This window comes from Natator depressus, chromosome 7 (assembly GCF_965152275.1).
Source record: "Natator depressus isolate rNatDep1 chromosome 7, rNatDep2.hap1, whole genome shotgun sequence".
Classification (NCBI taxonomy): domain Eukaryota; kingdom Metazoa; phylum Chordata; order Testudines; family Cheloniidae; genus Natator; species Natator depressus.
Window position 1 is genome coordinate 97,060,264 of NC_134240.1, and position 14,237 is coordinate 97,074,500.

A 14,237-nucleotide genomic window follows, 5' to 3' on the forward strand; every position below is an offset into this window, starting at 1 on the left:
TGAATGTTGAGCTCAGTTTATATGTGAAGCTAAATATGCATTCAATCCCAATATGAATCTTCCCAGCCAAAACACTTCATAAGGTCCGCACAGCCTTTTCAGTATTCCCACCCCTAAAAATCTGCTAAGCCCCACACTTCTAGGGATAGAGATTACATAAAGTTTCAGGGTTTTGCCAACAATAGTGGGTGACTAAGGACTGGCCCCCAAAAGATCAGCCTCCATGCATAGGATTAAGCTCATGATCATTTGACTACACCAGATTTTAGTTTTCTAGTTAAAGGGTACATCAATGTGGAGTTCTCAATAAACAAGGGCAGGATAATTGTCTTAATAATATGATCAACAATTCTGAGTTAGATATAAGAATACACAGGATAAATTTAAGTGACATCATATATTCTAGATTAATGAAAAAATACCTCTTCCAAGTCATCATCAGGAGTGCAAGGCGTTTGATCTGTTCTGTCAGTTTGATACGAGATAGAAGAACCATCAGACTCCAGAGAAGCTTCTTCATCATAGCCAAAAAATGTCTCCACAACCGGCTTCTGACCAAATGACAATGTGTAAGTGCAGCTGAACAATGCAAATAAACCTTACAATATGGCATAGCCAGCTGAGCCCCTTAAATGTCTGAAAAACCCTCTGATGTACATCTCCAGTAATTCTGAAGCAGAGTGTGGCTTAAACAGAAAATTTGTATTCTAGACTTTGTACTCTGCTTCAGCATACAGCGATATGCTTTTCAAAGTGTGGTTTCCCTCTATTTGTTTTAATGAACTCTCTCAGGGGAAAATGAATTGTTCTCATACTAAAATATCAGGAGAGTTTCCAATCTGTTACTTATTTCTAAATACAGAAGTTGCTTCCTTATAAATTGGTGGTAAACTTTTTTTAGACCATCCATAATGTTCTAGTAAAACAGTATGTTGCTTTAATTTGCTGAGTGGGTTATTTTACATGTTATTTGGAAGCATGGAGTCCTCTCTTAGAAGTGCTTTGTCATATTTATTTTATTTAGTTTGCTTCAAATTTTAGGCAGTATGTAGTTCTTTAGCCACATCATCCATTCCCCCATCCAGCTGTATGTGTTTGTGTACATACATACCAGCACATGCCTAGCCTTGTACAATTAGTCTGGGATTTGTTTGGCCCACAGTAGTTAGGGATTGAATTTTCACATAAAACACAAGGGCCACTGCTCTGATTTACACCTTCTGTAACCCCGCTGAGGCTTTGACCCTTCACCTAGCGTATAGTTTACTACTAATTCCGCTCCTTGACTTTTCACCCTCTCCAACCACTGCACAAGTACATTAATTATCCATCAGACAGACTTTGTCATTAATATTTCCTTCTTCCATCCCACTGAGCACTAATTGTAATGCTGCTGCTGCTTATGACCAATCATTTTTGTGCATGTTGCTCAATTTTATAATGAATTATTTACATCTGACACACATTTTTAGGCACTGTTGTAAAAAATGAGTTAACTTCATGATTTTCTAATTCACAGAAGCTGTCTACTCTATACACAAATTGTCACATGTTATTGAGTTCCTGAGGGATGCTCAAACTATGCACAGTACAGTTTGTGTATTAAAGCGCACATATTAAAAAGCAAACAATGTGCAGTTTAAACAGTTGACTTCCTATAGTACATGTATTATATATCACGGATTAATATTACCAACACCAAGGGTGAAATTGGGGGTGAGAAAGATGACAATGTTCTTCCATGCTCCACCCACAAAATCAATCCACACATTCTTGTTTTAGATGACCATAAAAATCTATTTAGGATTGTTCTTAAACTGCTTGACCTACACCAAAGACTCAAAAGTCACTTCTAAGTTTAAGTCAGTTTTTGCTTGCTGAACGCTGGATCCTTAAGGTGCAATCCTGTCCCCATTGACCTCAGTAGAGCCAGCATGCACCCGTGCTGCCAGATTTTGAGAGTTGCTGAGCACTTGTATCGACCATTGATGTCACTAAGCAAGACATTGTGCTCATCAGCTCTATACAAATAAATATAGATTTAAACTTTATTTTTTACCTTAGGGAGTTTTGTCATTTTCTTCCTTTGTTTCCTATACCTTAAAAGCTTATCACGTTCCTGGAAAAATGAATTCGATACATTTGTTAGCTAATGTCAGTGTTTTATCTTTTAATTGCTCTGTGTAAATGTTTGCATTATCCTTCAAATTGGCCAAAAGTAGTTTCAGTACCAGCCATTGCATTATAATGCAATGAGAAATAGACAATTTTTCATCAATCAAATACTAACTGCTCTCCAAAATATTGCAAGTTTGTAGTCAGAACATATCAGTTGTTTGAGTCTATAGATGAAAATCCTGACTGCTCCATACCATACATGACATCCTGGGCCTGATTTTACAGAAGCTCCATGGGCAGAACACTCATTGAATTCTGTGTTATGGAATATCCTGGCAGTATTGAGATGCAGGGGTAAATACTGTTTGTGGATGTGTGCATGGCTTCTATTATTTTCAAATGAAACCATGGGCACTTGTCATCTGACCCAACTGCAGAAAATTCAGGGCCTGATTTTCAAAAGTGCTGAGTTCACATAACTTCAGTTGACCTTAACAGGAACTGTGGGGGCTCAGCACCTCTGAAGATCAGGCTTCAGCTTTTTCTGTTATCAGGAAGTATTTTTATTCAGTGGCTATTATGAAAGATCTAATACTAGTGGTAATGAATTTTAACACATTATGAAAAATGTTTTGTTCTGGGGGGTTAACAAAGAAAAGCCCCAATATTGATAAAACAATAAAGATTAAAAGAAAAGACCAATCCCTATTATCCTCCAGCTCATTCATTTCCTAACAGGATTCAAAACATATTATGGGACAGATTGATCACATATTCTTATTGCTGCTGACATCATCACCAGTAATGAAGATTGTACAAACAGAAAAATAGTGCCAATAGTTTTGTGAATGGCAGACTAGAACAGAAATCACTTTTCCTTAGCTTCATTGGCTTTGTTGTGCTGACAGCAGTGAAAACAGACTTTCGTCAATAAAACTTAGCAGGTGTGACTTGCACTCAGTAAATGCCCATCTACAATAGCAAAAGGGATCCTTAGCTGACAGCAGTGGGTCCCATTGCACAGGTTCTCAATATGCCAGTGTGGCTAGGACAAGACTATTTTCAGGCCAATTGTAGAAAGCATGACTGCTGCTTGGTGGAAACTGTCCCTCTGGGTTTTCAGCTCAGGAAGCACCTCTGTATTTTAGGGGGCTACAGGACCCCACTGTTGAGGCTGCCAAGTGGATGCACTAATTGATGCATTGTCTGAGCAACTGCCCGTGCTGACTTTTTAGGCTGTACTGTCTTTTCATAAAACCCACTGGTGAAAGGGAAGTTGAAACTGTTTTCCAGTATCACAATCTTACTCCCACCTCAATGAATTTCTGCTGCTAGGGTCTTCATTGATAGAATCCCTGGGTTAAGTCTAGCCTCTGAATATAAAGTAAATTCATAACAAATATTACTTTGAAACACTTCATTAATACAAGAGAACATGAGATGTTGCAGCTGGTCTGCATGATCTCAAAGAACCACTGCCTAAAATATACAAAGAGGAACAGAGTGAAATTAAATATATGCCTTACTTACTATTACGCTCTTCACATAGCCAGCAGTTTCAAGGGTCTAATAAAAAATAATTAGAGAATGTCATTAAGTGCAAGGTTTCAGAGTAGCAGCTGTGTTAGTCTGTATCTGTAAAAAGAAAAGGAGTACTTGTGGCACCTTAGAGACTAACAAATTTATCAGAGCATAAGCTTTCGTGAGCTACAGCTCACTTCATCGGATGCATTCAGTGGAAAATATAGTGGGGAGATTTTATATACACAGAGAACATGAAACAATGGGTGTTACCATACAGACTGTCACAAGAGTGATCAGGAAAGGTGAGTTATTACCAGCAGCAGAGTGGGGTGGAGGGAAACCTTTTGTAGTGATAATCAAGGTGGGCCATTTCTAGCACTTTTCAAGAACAGTAGGAGGGGAAATAAACAAGGGGAAATAGTTTTACTTTGTGTAATGACACATCCACTCCCAGTCTTTATTCAAGCCTAAATTAATTGTATCCAGTTTGCAAATTAATTCCAATTCAGCAGTCTCTCGTTGGAGTCTGTTTTTGAAGTTTTTTTGTTGAAGAATTGCCACTTTTAGGTCTGTAATCGAGTGACCAAAGAGATTGAAGTGTTCTCCGACTGGTTTTTGAATGTTATAATTCTTGACGTCTGATTGTTGGATCATATTAAAGAAGTTCTGTATTAAAATCACAAATGAGTTTGATTCCCCATAGTTTAAATTCCAGGGTATTACTAATTAAGAGGTCTCTTGGTTTTTGGTACTGTTTCTCTCCCTCTATGTGTGAAACTTGCAAGCTGCTAATTGTGTTAGTACATTCTAAGACAGAGTCTGTTCTCAAAGCAATTCACAGAGAGAGAGACTCAAAGCAATACTCTAACAACAGAAACAGCACCCAGAGACTCCCCGCCCTTTTGTTGTATTAACAATTGTGATTAAAATAGAGATAGAGGATGTATGTGGATGGATGCTTGGTGTGGATAATAACTGAATGATCAGGGAGGTGCCAGCCTAAGAATCTAGTGTCCATTGGCTGAAGAAGGCGTCAAGTGGAAATAACCAGAGGACCCCCAGAGGGCAGACTGGAATCCACCCAACAGCCTCAAGAATGGGAGAACCAAAGAACAAGATAACATCTAGCAGCAGGGAGTCGTCAGGAATGTGCTATCTGCTGATTGATTCAGCAACAGCATGATGAAGCAATTCCCAAAGACTGGCATAGGAAGAAATTCCTATAAAAATAGATTCTAACAAGTGAGAACTTTGGGGTCTGATTCTGCAAAGCAACTTCCAGGAGCATCAGATGAGCATCTGACAAGGCCCTGCTCCCTCCTCATGTCCAGGCCACCTGGCCAGTGGCTTGGCATGAGCAACTCTAAGGCTGGTAACTATGATAACAACCTTGCAGAACCTGTGTGTGTGTGTGTGTGTGTGTGTGTGAATAAATATGAGATTGAATGGAATGTTATAGCTATAACTAACTGCTTACTATGATAACAACCTTGCAGAACCTGTGTGTGTGTGTGTGTGTGTGTGAATGAATGTGTGAATAAATATGAGATTGAATGGAATGTTATAGCTGTAACTAATTGCTTACTATGATTCTTTCTGTATTCACAATAAATGTGGTATTTTGCCTTTTTCCCTTGAATAAGATCCTGCTGGTTTTTAATTTATTGGTATAACATGATTTGTGTCCATTTATTCTTTTAGGTAGAGACAGTCCAGTTTGGCCAATGTACATGGCAGAGGGGAATTCTAAATAGAGTGCTTCTGCTGACGTGCACGGGCTGAAATTGTGGAAAAGCAGCATCACTTGCCCCATAACCTCAGCCGTGCAGAACACAATGCCATCCACAGCCTCAGAAACAACTCTGACATCATAATCAAAAAGGCTGACAAAGGAGGTGCTGTCGTCATCACAAATAGGTTGGAATATGAACAGGAGGCTGCTAGGCAGCTCTCTAACACCACTTTCTACAAGCTATTACCCTCTGATCCCACTGAGGGTTACCAAAAGAAACTACAGCATTTGCTCAAGCAACTCCCTGAAAAAGCACAAGAACAAATCGTCACAGACACACCCCTAGAACCCCGACCAGGGGTATTCTATCTGCTACCCAAGATCCATAAACCTGGAAATCCTGGACGCCCCATCATCTCAGGCATTGGCACCCTGAGAGCAGGATTGTCTGGCTATGTAAACTCCCTCCTCAGGCCCTATGCTACCAGCACTCCCAGCTATCTTTGAGACACCACTGACTTCCTGAGGAAACTACAATCCATTGGTGATCTTCCAGAAAACACCCTCCTGGCCACGATGGATGTAGAAGCCCTCTACACCAACATTCCACACAGGATGAACCATAAACCGTCAGGAACAGTATCCCCGATAATGTCACGGCAAACCTGGTGGCTGAACTTTGGGCCTAATCACATCAGCCACACTATCAGAGGCTCGTTCACCTGCACATCTACCAATGTGATATATGCCATCATGGGCCAGCAATGCCCCTCTGCCATGTACAATGGCCAAACTGGACAGTCCTTACATAAAAGAATAAATGGACACAAATCAGACATCAAGAATTAAAACATTCAAAAAGCAGTCAGAGAACACTTCAATCTCTTTGGTCACTTGATTACAGACCCAAAAGTGTCAACTCTTCAACAAAAAAAAACTTCAAAAACAGACTCCAATGAGAGACTGCTGAATTGGAATTAATTTGCAAACTGGATACAATTAATTTAGGCTTGAATAAAGACTGGGGGTGGATGTTTCATTACACAAAGTAAAACTATTTCCCCTTGTTTATTTCCCCTCCTACTGTTCTTGTAAAGTGCTGGAAATGGCCCACCTTGATTATCACTACAAAAGGTTTCCCCCACCACCACCCCGCTCTTCTGCTGGTAATAGCTCACCTTACCTGATCACTCTTGTTACAGTCTGTATGGTAACATCCATTGTTTCATGTTCTCTGTGTATATAAAATCTCCCCACTGTATTTTCCACTGAATGCATCCGATGAAGTGAGCTGTAGCTCACGAAAGCTTATGCTCTGATAAATTTGTTAGTCTCTAAGGTGCCACAAGTACTCCTTTTCTTATTAAGTGCAAGGGTATATACATTTTGTTTGCTTTCTACTTAATTGCACAGCCTGTTTCCACACTTTTTTTTAAAAAAAAGTATGAATTATTTTAGTTGTAATACAAGACACAAGAAATCTTTCATTTATTCAGGAAAAACCCCCACAATGGATGTGACAATGCTGGCAAGTGAGAGCATTCCATTCTGTGTGGCTAACATCCTGTGGTGGTGCTACTTTAAAGCTGTAATCAGTATTGCAGTAGAATATTATTTAACTGGATTCTGCAGGCCATACCTAGGTTTAACTCTCATTTGCTGTAACTGGAATTTTACCTAAGTAAGGACTAAAGACTGGGACCTTTTAAAGCTAAATCATCCCCTCCAACACTGCCTGTAGAGGGGATAAAACCTGGTGGATCCAGGAGGAGGGGTGTGGAAGCATGGAGGAGTGCTACCTTTACAACATCATTTAGTTGGGGATTGGTCCTGCTTTGAGCAGGAGGTTGGACTAGATGACCTTCTGAGGTCCCTTCCAATCCTGATATTCTATGATTCTATGATCATACTGCTCTTTCCCTGAGGAGGAGGGGGTGAGCCAGGAAGACACTCGCTGTCTATGGAATAAACACTCCTCAACCCAGAGGGATTCCTCACTCGAAATTTATGCTGACTTGAAATTCCCTAATGCCCCTGCCCAAAGTGAAAAACTCTGAGTAAAAACTCACGGAATTTACAATTCCCAAAGCAGCATTAGCTCATGTAGATGACCTGTGGTCCACAGTTGTTATAGAACTGGCTTTGGGATGTTTAAGAAAAATCTGCATAGCATTAAAAAAAAATTTACTATGAAGCTTGCTTAAGGATCCATTCAAGATTTTATTTTCTCCCCCCACACACCTGTGGGCTGGAGCCTCAACTTTGCTGATCACAAGAAGCATTATTAAAAGGAAATTATTAAAAGGAAAACAAATTTTAAAAGATTTAAGCATCTTAATATAACCCTGAAACATTGGAAAATATTCCCTTTCATAAGTCTCCTGTTTTTAGGCATGATCTTGTTCCCATTGAAGTCAAAGAGAGTTTTTCCATTGACTTTAATGGGATTAGGATCTGGTCATTAGTGTGTTTCCCAGAAAGCTCAGAATAACTGAAAGAAGCTCCTTAATGCAAATGTTGAGCTGAGTGTTAAGGGATCTTTCAAATAATGTTCCACATATTACTTTAGGTTCAGTTCCATTATAAAGGGAAGCCCATGGAAATCATCACTGTATGTTTGTTGACAACACAAGCTGTTCCTGCTTGCTTGGTATCTTCTTTTCTTTTGCTATGTCCAAGAGCACTAGGAAGGCTGTGCTATTTGATTACCTTAGAGAGTTCGTCTATGATATTTTGCTGTTCAATAATTTGTAACCTCAGAAATTCAACTTCTCTTTCTTCTTGACTCTGGTCAAGATCATTTAAAGAGCTTGGTCTCCTTATTATCCCAGCCCTTTGTCTCTGGAAAAAAAAAAACACAGAACAAAATTGCAAATGATTAAAAGTCTTTGCCAACATGCAGCATATAATCCTTCCCTTTTACAACCAGTAATTCATCTGGGCTATTTGCTAAAATGATGGTGATTCTCTCTCTACCTCCCCCACTTCCCGCCCCAAACAATAAATCTAAGTTGGGATTCTAGCTCCTCAGGCCAGAAAAAGCTAGAAGCTAGGGCATCAGGAAGGCATCATGCTCATAGTCACTAGAGAGCAAAGTCAGTTTGCATAGCTCTCATGCACCATCTGGTAGCCCACTGAGGACTTAGATTAACATCAGTCTTGGAAAGGACAGTCTGTTCAGCTTTATATCGCTGAAGGAGGATTTTAAAGATGTGGCAAAAGAAATCCTAAATGGAGGTTAATTCTTTTCTGAATTGTTCCCATTATCTTCAGCAGGACAGGATCTGGAGAGTGTGAGAGAAACTGAACTTTAAGAAAAAAGTGTTTTTGGTCCTGCTGCATGCATGTAATCTCTCACTTACTCAACTACCATTAATGTTCAACTTTAAACATAAACAAATAAAAATATTGAGTCACCGGTGCAAATTTCCAAATCACTGGAAGGCAGTTGTGATACAAAAATCACAATTCAAGTGACATCATTTGCATCCCTATTCTCCTGAGCACTACTGAGCATTCAGCTGGATCAAAATATAGGCATTTTACTATTTTACTATAGCTCAGAATTTTTTTTTTTAAAGCTAAAGTAAAACATTTCCTGAACTGTTTCTTAACCACTTTCCCACTGTATAACTGGACCATCATCGGTTAATAAGCAAAAGCCATAAGTCACTTATTATGTATAACATAATACCAGAAAAAACACTTAGAACAATGAAAACACTTGTTTAATATCCTGCAAGCTTGTGATGATATTTTTGTTAAATTCCTGATTTCCTCAAAACTGTATATATTAAGTTATTTGCTCTTCTTATAGATGACAGTGGCAAGAGGGAAACCTACCATTTCTATGTTCTCTTGTGTTACAAATTTTAATTTATTTTCCATTCGACGTAAGGCATGGGATAAATCTTCATTCTTCCTACTGAGACGCTTATTTTTGTCCAGGAGAGGTTTATACTGACTTTCTGCTTCTCTTAGACGTTTTAACTGAAACATTAAAAGAATGCATTCACTCAGTGTAGCGATTTCTATTTATCACTTGAAAACATAGTGATAGAATGTATTAAAACTCAAGTCATTTTACTACCATAATAATAGAATTCACTTCCAGTTTTGAAAAATGCAAATCAGTGTCATCTTGGATTCCTAGGTTCTGTTCCTGTCTCTGCCATTGACTCACTGTGTGACCTTGGGCAAGATGCTTGACCTCTTTAACTCTCATTTCACCCATATACACAACCCTCTCCCTTGCCTACACACGCAAACCCTTCATTCACATATCCAGTCAAGTACTGGGGATTGAGGGAAAAATATGTAACAGGGCCAGGTACAGAATGACAGCAGCAGTTTTTTAAATCAGGTTCCCTCCAATTTCTGCTAACTTGGGGCCTGTTCCAAAGCCTACTGAAATCAATGGAAAAATTGATCATGTCCTCAAGGCACTCCATCAGACTGTCTTCTGCTGATCTCATGAAGGTGCCAGGGATTCAAATGTATCTGTCCATTTGATTTATCTATCTAGGTTCTTACGTGGCACCTATCACTCAACATTATGAATACAGGCACAAGACATTTATATTTCCCTCTCCTTCTTCTGGACTTTGGGTGTATTTTGTGTGTTCCTTTGTGTTGTTATTGTGGGAAAGTTCTTCTCTCTGTCCCCCAACAAGCCAGAGGAGAGAAACCTGGGTTAGAGATGTCAACTCTCACCCCCGGGAGTGGGGTGGGGAGGGTGGGGGGCAGGGAGGGTTCAGAAATTCTTCTTTCCCCTCCTCACATCAGAGGTCATTGGAGAGGGTGTCATCACAGGATTGCACTCCCTCCCCTCAGCGGGCAGGGAGTGGCTCAGCCTGGCAACTCTCGGCACTGGATGCTTGGTAGAGTGAACAGGAGGCAGGATCTGTACTCTGCTTGCTGTGCCATTTCTAGTACTGGAGCATACAGAACAAGCTGAGCACATATCAGTTCAAGCTCAGCCCAGCAGCTCATACTGGGCACTGACTTGACTGAGCAAATGCTAAGTTATAACAAGGTGACATTTTGACAGTGCCTCTTTCAAGAGTTTTTAAAATTCATTATAAGTTAAAAACAACAAAACCTGTCGCAACGGAGACTTTTTCTAACACTAAAACTGTCAATCCTTCATGCGTAAAAGCCCACTGTAAGGCTGAGACCCTTTAAAAGGGCATAGTGTGAGCATACTGCAGAAAAAAATATACTCCTACCTGATGTATTTAATTAAAGGTTCCACTGGAAAAAAATGCCAACCAATATCTACTTTAAAATAAAACAGGGTTCTTTGTTTTATGAACTAAACATATTGTGGCAATGTTATGTTATTGTATGGAATACTACCAGGCGTAAAGGAAAGAGAGAAGCTGTCATAAATATAAAGGGAAGGGTAAACCCCTTTAAAATCCCTCCTGGCCAGAGGAAATCTCCTCTCACCTGTAAAGGGTTAAGAAGCTAAAGGTAACCTCGCTGGCACCTGACCAAAATGACCAATGAGGAGACAAGATACTTTCAAAAGCTGGGACGAGGGAGAGAAACAAAGGGTCTGTGTGTCTGTCTATATTCTGTCTTTGCCGGGGATAGACCAGGAATGAAGCCTTAGAACTTTTAGTAAGTAATCTAGCTAGGTACGTGTTAGATTATGATTTCTTTAAATGGCTGAGAAAAGAATTGTGCTGAATAGAATAACTATTTCTGTCTGTGTATCTTTTTTGTAACTTAAGGTTTTTGCCTAGAGGGGTTCTCTATGTTTTGAATCTAATTACCCTGTAAGGTATCTACCATCCTGACTTTACAGGGGGGATTTTTTTTTATTTCTATTTACTTCTATTTCTATTAAAAGTCTTTTTGTAAGAAAACTGAATGCCTCTTCATTGTTCTCAGATCCACGGGTTTGGGTCTGTGGTCACCTATGCAAATTGGTGAGGCTTTTTATCCAACATTTCCCAGGAAAGGGGGGGTGCAAGTGTTGGGAGGATTGTTCATTGTTCTTAAGATCCAAGGGTCTGGGTCTGTAGTCACCTAGGCAAATTGGTTAGGCTTTTTACTAAACCTTGTCCAGGAAGTGGGGTGCAAGGTTTTGGGAAGTATTTTGGGGGGAAAGACTTGTCCAAACAGCTCTTCCCCAGCAACCAGTATTTGTTTGGTGGTGGTAGCGGCCAATCCAAGGACAAAAGGGTGGAATATTTTGTACCTTGGGGAAGTTTTGACCTAAGCTGGTAAAGATAAGCTTAGGAGGTTTTTCATGCAGGTCCCCACATCTGTACCCTAGAGTTCAGAGTGGGGGAGGAACCTTGACAGAAGCCAAATGTCCAGATTTACAGTGTTAGCAATTTTGTAATCTAATATGGATGCTATATTAAGCCCAGATTACACTGTTGAATTGCTGGTCTAATATTCTCCATAATTCAGTCTATATGGAGTTTTCCTGCATGGCACCAGTACTGTAAAATACATTCTGTGTTTGACAGCATACATACCATTAACTAGCAAATCTTTAAACAGCATTCTGTATGGATGCCACAGCAATTTGCATTTCAAACACACAGCAGACCAAGTTCAGCCCTAGTGGAATTCCATTGCGGCCCATAAAGTTGTACCAGAGATGACAAACGATGTTCTACATACGGTGTTCTCATTTTCAGTAAATCTAATATGTCCACTGCGTATTTTTAACTCAAAAGAGATTAGATTCTACAAGTATGGGCAATCAATAAGAAGGAGCAAATAGTTTGAATAATATGGGCCTGTACGAATCTTCTCCCAAAACCTGAACCAAACCCAATCCTGAATCCAAAGTTGTTGTTTTTTTAGGCTTACACATCTGCCCTCCTTCCATCAATTTTGTATAGGACAGTGTGGGATGAGGCGAGCTGACCAGGTTATGAGATTTGATTAGCCCTTTACAGGAGACAGGCATGGCTACAGCTGAATGATTGGTTTTAAAATTACCCCTTAATTTCGAGCTAGAGTACTTGATTCTGTGACCTCTTGCAGTAGTGAATTTTATGGTGATAAGCATTTCTCATGTTTTTTTCTGCCAGGTGGGAAGCACCTCTAAGAAGCTGTGCATTTTTGCTCCCACTTTCACAAATTCAAGAGCCTCCATTCCGCTCTTCAGGTCTTCCATGCTGCCTGGATAATGTCCCCATTCACTCTCTGGGGATCAACTGAGAATTAATACTACCTAATGCTTGAATCTTCCAAAGCAGATGATCTTCTCTTACTCTGTAAATATGTTCTGCATATGAACCATAATAAAGGAGTTTAATGTTGTCTCTAGTGAGTGTCCACCTGCCAGTGCAAATTCTGATACACATTCGTTTCCTAATAGTGTAACGGTAGTTCCTACTTACAAGCTCATTTCTTTCTTCTGACAGCAATGCATTCCGATCTTCCAGCTTCCGGATGATTGCACTTAGCTCAGCAATTTTAAGTTGGAAACGCCGGGCATCTTTTTCATCCAGCTGCTGTTCCTAAAACAAAGACCAACTGCAAATAACTGTTCATAAAATCAAACTTTTTCAAAGACACCAACTTTGCTCTTGTCTGAATCCAACTATTTCTGACCGATTGCGCAGGAGAATGTAATCTGTGCCCTAGTACAGGGGTTCTCAACCTTTTTCTTTTCGAGGCTCCCCCAACATGCTACAAGAACTCTACGGCCCACCCGTGCCACAACTGCTTTTTCTGCATCTAAAAGCCAGGACCAGCATTAAGGGTTAGGAAGCAGGACAATTGCCTGGACTCCATGCCACAGGGGTCTCCACAAAGCTAAGTTGCTCAGGCTTTGGCTTCAGCCCCAGGTGGCAGGGCTGGGAGCCCCGAGCTTCAGCCCCACATAGCAGGGATTCAGCTTTCTCCCCTGGGCCCCAGAAAGTCTAACACTGGTCCTGCTTGGTGCCCCCCCGCCACGAAACCTGCTCATAGCCTCTCAAGGGACCCAGACCTCTTGTTGAGAACTTCTGCCTTAGAACTGAAGCTGCAAGATGAGACCAACAGAAAATTGAAAGAGCAGAAATGTAAGAAAGTATGCAAATGCAAGAGTATGTATATGCAAATACAGAATCACAAATGTTAAACTTGGAAACATGAGAGACAAAAATTGAAAACTAAGGCAATGTTTCCAATATATGCCACTGTTGAAATGAGTATTTCAGACATGTGACTCACTCTAAGTAGTCTGTTATAGGGAAATTATATTTATAAATACTGAAAAATAAATATAGAAAGTCCATGCAATTATACTATTGCATAAGTTTCTCTCCTATGAAGTTGTGGCCCTACTGTAGCTTCTAACTGGTCAGTCATAAAGGTTTATGCTTTAATCGACCAAAAAGTGAAAATGTTTAAATCAAATTGTAAATGAATACAAATATAAGAAGACATGTTTTTATTCTTCTAAATCAGAGAGCAGTTACATTATATTTACAAAAGTTATAGGATTTTTTTTTCTTTCACTAGCATTATTCCAATGTTTGATAAAACTTAAGAACAGAACTTTAATCAGAGCAAGCAAATTAAAGTCCATGATCCTAATGGAACTTTCAGAAGTTCTAGGATTCCTCATTCAACAGGTGCAGGAGAGGCTCAGAATAAAGGATAAAAGAGATTTTTTTGTTTGTGTTTTTCTATTATCTATACTTTTACTGAGAAAATTAAGAACTGCTGCAAAATAAATCTTGATGAGAATCAACAATGAAAAAAGTTAACATATTCACAGACATATGAAGTCAGTGAACTGAAAATTTTTACTATTAGCAAATTAATGCAGAAGCAGGAAGGTGGCATAGTTACATAGAAAGCCAATATAAAAAAGGTGACAAATTTAATGCCATAAGATATTGCA

The 14,237-nt window shown here is 39.6% G+C and overlaps 1 protein-coding gene across 10 annotated transcripts in view; it reads right to left on the reverse strand.

Moving 5' to 3' along the window:
• The window catches only part of JAKMIP3 (Janus kinase and microtubule interacting protein 3), a 149,356-nt gene that overhangs the window by 32,068 nt on the left and 103,051 nt on the right, over positions 1 to 14,237 (reverse strand). For 5 of the 10 annotated variants that reach the window (XM_074959132.1, XM_074959129.1, XM_074959128.1 and 2 more), the window contains 6 exons: positions 12,745 to 12,864; positions 9,218 to 9,364; positions 8,084 to 8,215; positions 3,649 to 3,684; positions 2,060 to 2,119; positions 423 to 551 (listed from right to left, as the gene is read on the reverse strand). In XM_074959132.1, coding sequence (XP_074815233.1) covers positions 423 to 551; positions 2,060 to 2,119; positions 3,649 to 3,684; positions 8,084 to 8,215; positions 9,218 to 9,364; positions 12,745 to 12,864 — 624 coding nt within the window. The remainder of the gene's footprint in view (positions 1 to 422; positions 552 to 2,059; positions 2,120 to 3,648; positions 3,685 to 8,083; positions 8,216 to 9,217; positions 9,365 to 12,744; positions 12,865 to 14,237) is intronic. The other 5 variants (XM_074959131.1, XM_074959133.1, XM_074959126.1 and 2 more) reach the window with 3 other exon arrangements.